Genomic DNA, 12,488 nt, shown 5'->3' on the forward strand with positions numbered 1-12,488 from the left:
AAATAGGACACTAAAAAGAGGAATACGAATTCTAACTCTTTTATCGTTACTATGCATGGTTCAGGTGAAACGCCGGTATTTCTTATCACTACAAACTTTTATTCTAATGCAACTGTTTATGAAAATTTGTAATAGTATGAAAATTGGAGTGTTCTATATGTTTAGCTAGGTTAGGACTTATGATCTTTTGACTTCCGGACTAGTGGCCAGAATTTTCTTTTTTGTTCTAGATTCAGTGGTGACGTATTCATATGTTGGAGGCTTCCCCTTTACACTCTTCCCCTTTACACTCTTCCCCTTTAAAGAAAGTGAACTTTGACTGCGAATTCTTGTTTGATCAATTCATCTTCGGTGTTAAGATCACTAAAAGGCAGGATTTTTTACCGCCTCAGAAAAGCGAGATCTTGAATACCTTATATTTTAAGGAATATGAAACGCGCGTGCATGTCTGTACTGTGATATAAGGACGCTGGGAGTTGTAGAGCAAGAGAGAAGCAAGCTTAGGAACACAAAGCGTAGTGGAGTGTTGGTTTCTCTAACTTTTTGAGTGTTCCAGTACAGCTCCCAGAGTATTTGTATCGCAGTACATAGACATAAGCAGCCGATTGACGTCCACTTCAAACGCGACGGCAAATTTTGCTATTTCGCGAGCGTGGTTCAGTCAAGAAACAACAGAAACGAGTCAAAATAAGCATGATTAAAGCACATAAGAAAGCCAAGCGCCTATGACGCGTCCTCCACTTCCTTCTAGAAACAAGCACACTACACTATCTATTGTACTAACGCCTCTGGGAATTCGTGTTTTAGCCTACGTTTTTAGAGAAAAAATTAATCATTGCCATCGAATAAACATTGGGATTAGGATTAGGAACGAAATCCTCGTGGCTGACTCGTGGCTTAGAAAATCACCGCCAAAGATAACCCTAACGCGTATACTATAAATCCCAATTTGTATCAACTTGATTATTAAATTGAGTCATTAATATTGAAAGGAAAAAAGGAAGAAAAACAGTGGGGGTGTCATTTAACATTTAACTTGACTAACACCTGAAATTATATCGCGATCATACAAGCCAAAATCGTACTATACTTTAATCTACATTAATGGTAATTGGAATAGGAACGAGGGCACATTATCAATGAAACTGTGGATTGATTTTCAATCGATCGATTTGTTAAGTTTACACACTCATCTAAATCTGATAAACTCATTAAGGTATAGAAGGGATTGTTTGGAATAAAAAATATAGAAAAAAATAATCTTTACTAAAAAGACAAAGCTAGACATGTACACCTGCTTGCTTTTAAGCACAAAACTGATAATACTCTCGTTGGTAACGTATGTATATTCTATTTTTGTTCGATTTTTCGGGCATCCGATTTAGACATATTTGCGCGCGCATAAACTTGTGAAAAAGGGTTATTTTCGTACTAACTAATGATAATAATAACTCCGTTTCATTGATTCATTTTACAAAAGCGTTTTTAAACTAGCTAGTTCGTCACTCAATCAAGTCGAGTATTGAAAAGAAAGAGTCCATCAGATGAAGCCAAAGAGCTGAGAGCTGAACTTAGTGAATGATTGTAGCAGGTTTTATCTGATTGGTTTATTGAATTACAAGGTAATCCTCGCCAACTGAGCAAACAATACTACCACGAGTTTAGAGATGTTATCTCCTTACAGTGGAAGGAAAAACTTGACAAAATATTACTCAAGGCTACAAAATATACTAACAATATATTGATTGATAATATAGCCCGGAAGTCTCTGAATAGAACATAGAATCTAAACTCGTATTCCCACCCTTCACCCCTTTTTACCTTTTTCTCTCTCCTTTTCTTTCACATTTTCAATTTCCCAAAGCACTTGGGCACACACGCGTTCATCCTGTTGCTATCGTCTTCCATTTTAATGGCGTTAATGCGCCGGAATCAGATTAAGAGAAGTGCAAGTTAACGATATCAAATCGTCAATCAATGCTCTTGGATTACAATGAGAAATCCTTTGACGCAATTAAAAAGAAAATCTGAAATATCAAAAATATCAAAAATATCAAAAAATAGAAAGTTAAACGAACCGAACGACTTCGAGTTTTCGGGTGTCAAGCATTCAGATTAATAGTGTTGTATTGAATGGAAATATTAGAATAGAATTGATATTTATTTCTTTTTCTGATCGATTTTTTAGTTAAAAGTTGAATTTACCGACAGGAACTCAAATCGAGGTGGATAAGATTCGTCAAGCCGCCCTGAAGCAACTTTGAAGCAATAGGTAAAAACAAAGCTCTATCTATTGCAGTTGGCGCCTTTGCGATGTCACATGAAACGTAGAATCTGATAGTAATGGGAATAATTGGAATAACAATACAAGAAAGAGATCTTCCCGGAAGAGCTTTTACGCCTGTAGTGTATACGTAATCCTTGATTCGTAGGAGTGGTCTTGCAGCTGAGACTTGGAAAAGATGCCAAGATATATAAGTCAGGTTTTTCTATAAAACACTGATCAACGAACTGAACTTGCTGGTAGAGACCACAATTCTGCTGGGAACTTATAAGATAGGCTAAACGTAAGTACACTCAAAGCGAACTCTTTGTTCTTCTTCCGTTGTGAGGTTAGTACGTGTGGCCTTATAACTGATCATTTACTTTATTGAATAGTGTTAGGGTATCTTTAACACTACTAGATTATCAAAAAACTTCATGATATGAGAGGCTAACTGTACACTAAGCTAGATTTTCAGACACAGTGTCGCACTTTGATTACAAAACCCCCCTTGACTACAGGCCGTCGGCCACTCACAAATTCCAGTTGAACATAATAAAGAGGAATTCCTCAAAATGAGGTGATTTCCATAAGCTTAATGCATGTACTAAAAAATACTCAATTATAGCGATGATTAGACAAAGTATTGTATGATTAGAATTTTTTGGAAATTAATTGAGAGGAGAAAGCCTATCACCTGTTTTAGTCGGCTCTAAGTGACGAAAAGTAGATCAGTAGTTAATTATTCGAATGTCGATATCCAAGGGTTTTCTATTGAGAAAATCAGGATATTTCGATAAAGGACTTACTGTTAGAGCAACAGTAGTAAATGATATTGCAGTCTTAGTCGAAATGAGTAGTCCGAGTGGCCAGTTCTGAAATGGTAAGTCTCAGTTCTTATTAGTTTTTAGAACTCGGTCAACCAGTTCTATAGAACTGACGGGTACCATTTGAGAACTGGCCGCTAGGACTGGTCGGTTCGACTTTATAAATTAAGAGAGAATTCTTTTCGTATTCAAGCGGTGAGCGCAAAAAACTATTTTCTTGAAGAAAGGCTGATGTACAAGGCTAAAATCTTTTTATTCAGAAAGTTTAACTTGTTTGGAAGTGGAGATGACCGTTGAAAGTGGAATCACAGTGTTAACCCAAAGCAAAACTTTTATTCGAAAATGAGCTTTACGCCTTCATATGCTTATTTTCCCTATATTTTCTATATGAAAGCCTGACAAAGCAACATTCTAATACGAATGCAACAAAACATCTTTGTACAATTGAAAATACCGCTTCAAACAGTTATTTTATCATAGTACATCAGTTTCTAACTGTTTAAAAAAGGTTTTGAAACGAAAATTGGGATCAAAACTCATACGAAAGTTTTTGGCGCTTTTTGCCATTATTGCTCATTATTGAAAATTACTCTTAATAAAAAGCGCTCTTATTTCAGTGGCCTAAAATTATGGCTAAGAAAAGAGGGAACATTGTATGGAAAATTCATGACAAATGAAACAATGTACAAAAAGGTACTCGGAATGCCGCGTACGTTTGTCGTAGATTAACAGATTACTGTGGGGCAACGTGGATATTTTCTTTAAAGTAGGTTTTCATTTTTGCGAGTATCAGGTTTGGCATTTATTTTCTTTCTTTTTCTTTTCTTTTTTATATATATTCTTTATAATTTTTTTCTTTTCCTATTTTTATTTCCTCTTGTGGGTCACTTTGTCTAATTTGTTCCCTACATTTCGTAACATTTGGAATAAAGTTTCATTCAATCAATGAAAGTCTTCTTTTTTTAAACTACTTCCTTTCCTTGTTATCCCGTTATTATCCCAGTTTCCATTTTATTTCTTTATTGGTCACTTCACAATTTTAATTTAATTTATTTTTTGAATAGTTCTCGGATAATTTTAGTTGAAAAATGTTGCCGGAATTAGTATATGCAAGTCCTCAGTATATTGAACTCACAACAGACACGGCTGACCGGATTGCTTAGATCTTGTTCGCTTAGTGTAATGGTATTATAATATTAACCACTTGAAGACACTTGATTTAAAATCACTTTAGTCAGGAAGCCATTAAGTACAAGCAACTGGTGTTTGATGTCTGATTTACGTAGATGTTATCACGATCGATAGCAGCACTACGTTAACATATCATTTACATTCTGGGAAATGGTATGGGCCGTAACAAGGTGGCTCTTTCTTTGTTCAGTAGTCCTCAACCTCCTCCTTTTCCTTTTTCTGATTCATCTTAACTCTTCCCCTTTTTTCTTCTTCTTTTTCTTCTTCTTCTTTCTCCTTCTCCTTCTCCTTCTCCTTCCATCACGATCTGTGATTTCAACCATCCAGTGACAGTACTGTTATAATATAATAATATCAATACATAATATGTAATATTTTTATTATTTCTAACGCGCAAAAAAAATCTCAAAATCATAAAGTGAAGGCACAACGCCGTTTCCTTAAAAGCATGCAATATCTCAGAATAGCTAGTAAAATCACAACTTGAAAGCCTACCTAGGAAATCATTGAGGGCTCTTACCACAAAGGACCAGTAGCAAGATACTCCTCAAGATTTATATACTTATCATTATATAAGATCGTAAAACCAATTCAACAATACAAGGACAATTTGAGCTCAAACCACTGTACCGATTGCATCCTATACAAAGGAAAGTCAAACTGTTGTGGGTATTGATAAATGTTAAAGTGCAAAGTCTACTGCTATATGGATAGTGTCTAACGCTTCCCGCCAATATAAACGCTTTCTAGCTAGTAAACCACTAGCTTTTACGCTCAGTGCTCAAAAATCTGTAGGAAATATAATATCGGAATATCGAAAACTGATGACTAGAGAGTCGCCTTTTAATACTAATTTTTACGATCAAAGATTTTTGACATTTGTATGATACTATTTTATGATAATAATAGATTAATAGTATGATAGTTTATGATGTTGCGTCTGTTTCGTCTTCCAAAAAAAACATTTTCTTATCTTCATCTTCTAACAAGGTGGCCCTTGCTTTGCTACGGTTCTCCTTTTCTTCTCCTTCTCCTTCTTTACCGTTGCAATACATTATAATTGCTTAATAATTGCTACATTGCGTGCATCTACCTGCACTTTTAAATGTAACTATTCCTACATTTTACAAAAACAGCGTGTTTTTATTCATTAGCCAGCAGGATGCGGCCTGGGAAGCCGTAACACTGAAATGGCTTTTGCATATTTTCATGGTTTTCCATCCAATCCTAACCTCGTACAAAAATACGCTATACAATGCTAGTGCTTATCGTGGTGCAGTATTTTGCCCCACTAACTCCACCATTATATGTTTATAGTTATTTTTACATCAAGCTGTTTAGGGTGTTTAAAGGCCGTGCAGAGTATCATTCACTTAACTAAATTGCGAAAGAAAACGCCCCCACTAGCTTGCAGCTGGAATCGTATGCTGCTTTGTCGAGAGAGAAAGGGAACGTATATAGCTGGCAGTATGGCGGCAATTGTAAATACATTTACTCCCCTGCTGTTTTCTTCCCCATAATAGAAATATTTCCACTAAACTAGACTGTTTAGGAAGAACAACACATACGTATTCCTTAAAAACATTATGATAAACGTTTATGAAATTTATATATGAAAGAACTTTTCTCTTATTCGTGTTCAGTTTTATACCCCATTCACACCTAAACGTGTTTAGTTAAACTATGTTTTCATTAGGAAAAAAATTGAGAAACTAAAAACCTACAATATAATAAAACTTTCTAAAATATTACTATCAGAGCAAGACAAAGGATAGTTTACATGCATTATTTCACCAAATATCTTGCGATGTTCGTAGATAGTTTTCCAAACCTGTTTAGTTAAACCACTTTAAAACATGTTTAAGCCTTGGTGTGAATGAGGTATTATATTTTTAATTTTTTATATGTTTGACCGTAAATATTTGTCATTTCTACTTTTTAGGTTGTATATCGCGACTTTACCTTGATAATACCTTAAGCATTTCTTTATAAACGTTTCTTTCATTCAGGTTTTTCCCTTTCTTTATTTCTTATCATGTTTAGGTATCTGTCATTTATTTTATAGCTCGCCTTTGCATTGATAATAACTTTAAATATCTCAGTACGTTCAATTATTAAGATTACCGATGTATTCAATATAATCGTGCAAAACTTGTTATTTTTACAAGTCTTGCCTTGATAATAACTTAAAATATCTCAGTTCAACTTTTAAAATTACCGAGTGTATTCAATATAATCAGGCACAACTTGTTATTTTTACAAGTCTTGCCTTGATAATAACTTAAAAGATCTCAGTTCAATTTTTAAAATTACCGAGTGTATTCAATATAATCAGGCACAACTAGTTGTTATTTTTACAAGTCTTCTTTATAGTCAGTTCTAGAAAAAGCATGCCGATAATACGAGTGCTATGACTTACAAACACCCAACGAAAAATCAGTTTATATAACCATTGATGCAAATCTGAGACAAATAATAGAAACTCCACCATCTAAATGTTTCTACCACGCGTTGACGCTATTAGTAGGTACTTAGGGTACACTATAACTAAAAACTTTGTTAAACACAAGAAATGTGTCACGCGTAATCGTAGGCTCTAGAAAAGTCATCAACTATCCAGTCTAGCTTCTCTATACCTTTCTCTTTAAATTCAGTCTCGCGAAACGATAACTTAACAGCAACACGTTGCTCAGAGGGCTAAGGCTGGTGCCCAACGATATGGCCAATATTTTTACCCCATTTCCATTTTAAAATTTTGAATTAAGATAGCCTAATCTTCCTAAATCCCAGATGTTTAATAAGTAGTATGATTTGCTTGGCGAGTTTCCCTATAGCCATTTAATTCTTTTAAGTATCCTGTATGCCTGTAATATATGGCCTAAATATCCCTTCTGTCAAACTTTTCGTCCTCAAATATTCCGTGTCACCATAACACCACATGGGTCCTTATTCAGGTTTATCACGCATTAAAACTTTGATTTCAAAAGTGATAACACTTTCTAAATCTCACTGGTTCTCTGTCAGGGAGCCAGGCAAATGTTTTAAGGAAAAAAATAAAATTCATTCATCCTTATTTTCTTATATAGCATTTTTCATAAACAATCTTTAGATAGTAAAATAACAAAAACATTTTAAGGTCTTGTCTACTTAATTCGTCCCAAGGTTATGGTCTAAAAGAACTGCTGTTGTTTAAGCTTTTCTATATTAGTGGGTTGGACAAGGACAAAAAAGAGGTTTTAACTCATGAAAGACCGATTAGAATGAATATATGGACGTGATGAAAAAATTACTTGATCAAAAACATAATCATGTTAACTCTCTCCTCGGAAAACACTTAAGAAATCTCAACTTCCTATTTTACTTTAAGACCAATCTTGAAAGCTTTTCCCCGCTAATTTTAGTTTTGGAAAACTAATGTCCCCAGTGGAAGTAATTTGGCGTTTGTTTCCGTATGGCGTTATTTATGGCTTTTCTCAAGTACCTCTACTCTTGGATATAAGTTTAGAGCACATCTTACCTGATATCAGAAGTTATCTCGTCGACCACTTGAGTCGATCCACCAGTATATGATTTGAGTAGCTTAGCTACTAAGAGCGTATCGTCTCATTTTTACTCTTGTTTGTCTTTCTTTAGATATAGGACGAAACAGACAGAAAGAATGGCTCGTATCATTCCACTGCTCCTTTTGATTACCTTATCATTGTGTGTTACAACACAGAGTCGTTCGCAACTGGGCCGCTGGACGAATAGAAGGCTTGTAATAAAACCGAAGCCGAAAGGGGATGCTTCTTCAACAACTAAAGTGAATCTAAACGATGATGAATTGCAGAATACTGCCCTTCCCTCTCAATCCAACGGTACGCCAGATTCTGATAAAAGTATTGAACAACTTGAGAATTGGAAATTGATGAACAGTGCATATGGTAAGTAATCATTCAGTTGATAGTATGTACCAAAATTTTTACATTTTCTAAAGTTGTTCAAACTGCTAAGAGAAATCCTTTGATCACAGCCAAGTACGACTTTAATAAGGAATAAAGTTGTAAAAACCAGTGTCATTAATTCTTTTTTGTGAGTTAAAGAAAATCTAAAAGGTTTATAATCTCTTATCGTGAAACCATTGAGTTGAATCAAAAAGACAGTCTGTTAAAAAGTAATGATAAAAAGGTAAATTATACTTACCGTGAAAAGATGAAAAAACTTACTGACGTTTCGGACGTTAGTCCTTCGTCGGAGTAATAGGACTAACCGGTCCGAAACGTCAGTTTGACAAAGCTTCTTACGGTGATTCAATTTATCCATAAGTTCCTACTAACAGTCTGATCTAAAGTATGAATGAGACGCATGTCTTTAGATTTACGGATGTCCTAACCAGAAAATATTCAATGAAATGATCAATGCTGAAAGCAGAGTATTCAAAGTGGCAATAAACTGGTTTAGCGAAGTTTTCTTATCCATTTTTATGCAATTTCTTTCTAGATAACACAATACGACACGATCCATTTTATCGACGAAATGAAATCACTTACTGAGTATTCATAGGACAATCCCTTCCAAGAGCTGTCATCCGTCAATATGAAGGATCTAACGGAAGAAAGAAGGCGAAAAGTAAAGGTGGATATTTTTAAACAAAGAAAAGAATTAACAAAGGGGAAAGAATTTCTGTCGAGATCTTCATTCTCTTTGATATTTATTTTTAATAAAAGGCCTGTACAATTAATTTGAGAAGTTGTGGAAGTAGTACAAGATATACATTAATAATCTGTAGTTTGAATTGCAACTCATTCGTGTATGTAAAAAGCTCACTTGTAAATCTAAGTTTAGGATAAATTAAAGTAAATAAATTTTACAAATTACAGTATTGTTGAAGTTGATCAAAGGCAGAATTACAGTCACTCAATAATGACCCACTCACGCACACATAGAGAAGTTTTGGCATGACTGTGAAAAGCTCAGTGCCGTGCCGTGACCGTGATGTTTTCTAGAACCTTTAATGGCTGACTTTTTCTCGCACAATATGATTTGTCTGACAGTGCCGTGACCTTGGCGTGACCGAGTCCGCGCCGTATATGCCGTGTTCCGGGTATTTGATTATGGATAGTAAATTCTCTGAACGTGTTAGTGCCGTGAGCTTTTCACTGTTGTACTGTCAAATAAATAAATAAATAATAAATAAATAATAAATTGCTCTACTTACGCACACATACGCGAACCCTAATCTGAGCAGGAACTGAAACAAGTGGAACAAAGGAAGCCCAATTGTAAATTGTTTCCTCTTTCGGCCCTTCGACATTATTTTTAATGTCCTGATTGCACGTCTATTCGTTTAACTGCATTAAAAGCTTTTTATCCAAGCTCCCCTTTTTCCTCCTTTCGCCAACAACGCGTTTCTTCCCTTTTTCCTTTAGTCCCCTATCTCTGACCGATGTTAAAGTATCATTGATATTTGTATACGACTGCATTAGTGTTTTGGCAACGTAATTATAAATAATAAGCAACATTTACGACATACAACAGACTGTGTTTACCTGGGTGAGGAGTGAGCATGGCGTGTTGGTAAAACGCTCGCCTATCACCTCTGAGGTCCGGGGTTCGAATCCCAGTCGCCTCATGTGAGCTGAGCTGGTTGCTTCTCTTTCTGACTTCTCCCTCCTCTCGAAGTTAGCCTCCGATCCTGTGCAGCCGCTGCGAGGGGCTTCCGGTTCCCGTCATTCTCCCACTAGCGTCTGCTCCAACTCGAACAACATTCCTTTCTACGATTTTGACCAATCAGAGGGTGCGACTTGACCTTGGCCGTCTTTTTATGCGATATGTATGGCTGAGTATGATAGAAAAGTAAGCCTTAAAAAAGGCTATAGATGCCATAATTCTCGACTTTCACATCCTCATAATGCCTTGCGTTTTTGGGGGGTAACCAATCAGAAAACTGTCCCAATTCGAAAGGTTTCTTAATTAAATTTATACTATACATGCTTTTATCTGTACAATACTGATTATCAGTTTATTCCAAGTTATTTTTGCGTGTACAGATCATCAAGAGTTTTGGTCTTACAGTCTTCAAGCTTCTATATTTTTCTGCTTTTTATTTCTTCATTTTATCTTTGGATACCAAACAAGGTATTTTCAATATTGTCTGATCAGCCTTCAGTAAAATAAGTGGGTTTTTACCCTCTGGTTACCCCCCAAAGACGCAAAGTATTATGGGGATGTGAAAGTCGACCATTCATCAGAAAAAATCTGTTAACATTAGGTCAGCTACGATTTCAAGCCCACGCCCCCTCATGTGAGCCCATACAAATTATGTCTGAAAACACGGTTTTTGGATCTTTTCTCAAAATAATGACTATCTAGGCAAAAAAAAAAAAAAAAAAAAAAGAAATGGATTCAGTTAATTCAAATATTCACGGACTGTATTATATGGTTTAGATGGACCTAGTAAATCTGGCGTCATGTGGACGGTCGAATCCGTATATTTTTGAACACGCTGACTGAACAGTGTCTGATTCATTTAGGGACTTTAAGATTTGCAAAATCTACGACGGCGACGTCTAACGGAAGTGCAAACAACTTCACTTTGGGGTTTCGCGCCTTCAAAGTCTGTCTTCCCTGTGGATGAGTTGACTTTACTGACAATGTTTTGAATAAAATCTCCAATGAACAGAACCCCAAAAAGAAATTATTTACACTTCCGGTTGACGTCGCCGTCGTAGATTTTGCAAATCTTAAAGTCCCTAAGTCTTTTCCGCGCGAGATATATAGAGCGGGCTCATGGTCATGCTCAAGTGCGCATGCTCTGTTGACCTAAGATTTTGATATCCGGATACGCATTCGCATACGTGTGGACGGTCTAAAACGATTAGAATACGCTACGTGTGGACGCGATTTTTTTTCAAATCCGCAACAAAAAAGTTGCGGATTCAAAAATATCCGGATACTTGTGGACGAGACCTAAGTGAGGTTGTAAACAAAGAATCATGCAGTAGAGGCCGGACAGTTAACAGTCGTATATGGTAGGATTTTTTATAATAAATACTTCAAAAAGTTCACACTTAGGTAACTTTACATGTGCAAAAGCGTATCGATAAGTCTCGTCATTGACAGTGACGCTCGTTTTATACGCGTATAAATTTCCACCCTTCAAGTAAATAAACCTTACGGGCTGTCTCTCTTACTATTCCTCGGCCCGTTACGGGCAATCAGTCTTAGAATTAATGTTATTGTATTTGTTTTTTAGGGTACTTTTTTGAATGATAAGCACACTATTTCGAGAAGACTACTACCCCAAAACAAGAATAATATAATGTATTCTGTCTCCGCATGGATAAGACCTCGAAACTAGACGGGCTATTTTCGATGGGTTGCTGACGATATTTTTTTACTGCTGATATGTAAAAAATTTTTTAGATGATTTTCATATCACCGAGCAAATTTATTGGCTAATAGAAAACAATGTAGAAAGGAATGTTGTTCGAGTTGGACCAGACGCTAGTGCGGAATGACGGAGGAACCGGAAGCGCCTCACAGCAGCTGCGCAGGAACTACTCGAAATCAACCCTAACTAATTAAAACCAAGAGAAAATGAACTTAGAGAAGGAATCTCCGTGTCCCATCATGTGCACACTTTGATGTTTTTTTTAACTCGTTACCCGCGCGATAATCATGCTTCCTTTTGATGCCTCGTTTTATATAATTAGGACACGAAAAGCGCCATATTTCGCTACGTCTACGACAAAAACACAGGCTTTGTTTACTGCAACACCGAAAGTCGCCTACCCTCAAGAAATTAACCAATCAGTTTCTTCGCTCAAAATATCTCCAAGCTAAAAATAGCATCAAACTGTGCAAATGATGGTTACAAGGCTATATAGGTAGGATTCCTTCTCTTAGTTCATATTCTCTTGTTAAAACTGATTAGAGCTGTGCTCCGGGGTCATACATGCACTGTATAGCGGCTGCCAGAGGCGCCTTCACATGCTTTGAGTTCAACCCCGTTGAGCTGCGCCACTGCTGTACTTTGGATTGCGTTGTGGTGATTAGCAATAACAAGTTTTCTTACCTGGACAACATTCTGTACACTAGAATACTATTACGCACACTAGCAGACCCATAACAAACACCACGAACACAACAAAGGGAATACATATATAGTCCTTGTTATCATAGTATAAAGACTTGAATATATATTTTCGCGCGCTGTGATTGATCTA

At 36.1% G+C, this 12,488-nt stretch overlaps 1 protein-coding gene across 2 annotated transcripts; it reads left to right on the forward strand.

Annotated features, from left to right (window-relative positions):
• The first annotated feature begins 2,417 nt into the window (after positions 1–2,417).
• Positions 2,418–9,139, forward strand: LOC116296701 (uncharacterized). Of its 2 annotated transcripts, XM_089036293.1 has the most exons (3): positions 2,418–2,567; positions 7,915–8,204; positions 8,761–9,139. In XM_089036293.1, the coding sequence occupies exons 2-3, from the start codon at positions 7,940–7,942 to the stop codon at positions 8,811–8,813; spliced, it is 318 nt and encodes a 105-aa protein (XP_088892419.1). In that variant the 5' UTR covers positions 2,418–2,567; positions 7,915–7,939; the 3' UTR covers positions 8,814–9,139. The 2 variants fall into 2 exon arrangements, with proteins under 2 accessions (XP_088892419.1, XP_031560620.1); XM_031704760.2 differs by lacking the exon at positions 2,418–2,567 and having other exon boundaries at positions 7,792–8,204.
• The last annotated feature ends 3,349 nt before the right edge of the window (positions 9,140–12,488 follow it).

Source organism: Actinia tenebrosa, unplaced genomic scaffold (genome assembly GCF_029948245.1).
Source record: "Actinia tenebrosa isolate PJP-AT-01 unplaced genomic scaffold, QUT_ActTen_1.0 PGA_scaffold4__44_contigs__length_22323623, whole genome shotgun sequence".
Lineage (NCBI taxonomy): Eukaryota > Metazoa > Cnidaria > Anthozoa > Actiniaria > Actiniidae > Actinia > Actinia tenebrosa.

What these genes read in the sequence shown, in the direction of transcription:
- LOC116296701 (XM_089036293.1), top strand. Translation starts at nt 7,940, where the DNA reads ATGGCTCGTATCATTCCACTGCTCCTTTTGATTACCTTATCATTGTGT. An exon ending in ATTGATGAACAGTGCATATG is followed by an intron (nt 8,205 to 8,760) that starts GTAAGTAATCAT and finishes ATTTCTTTCTAG; the next exon opens with ATAACACAATACGACACGAT.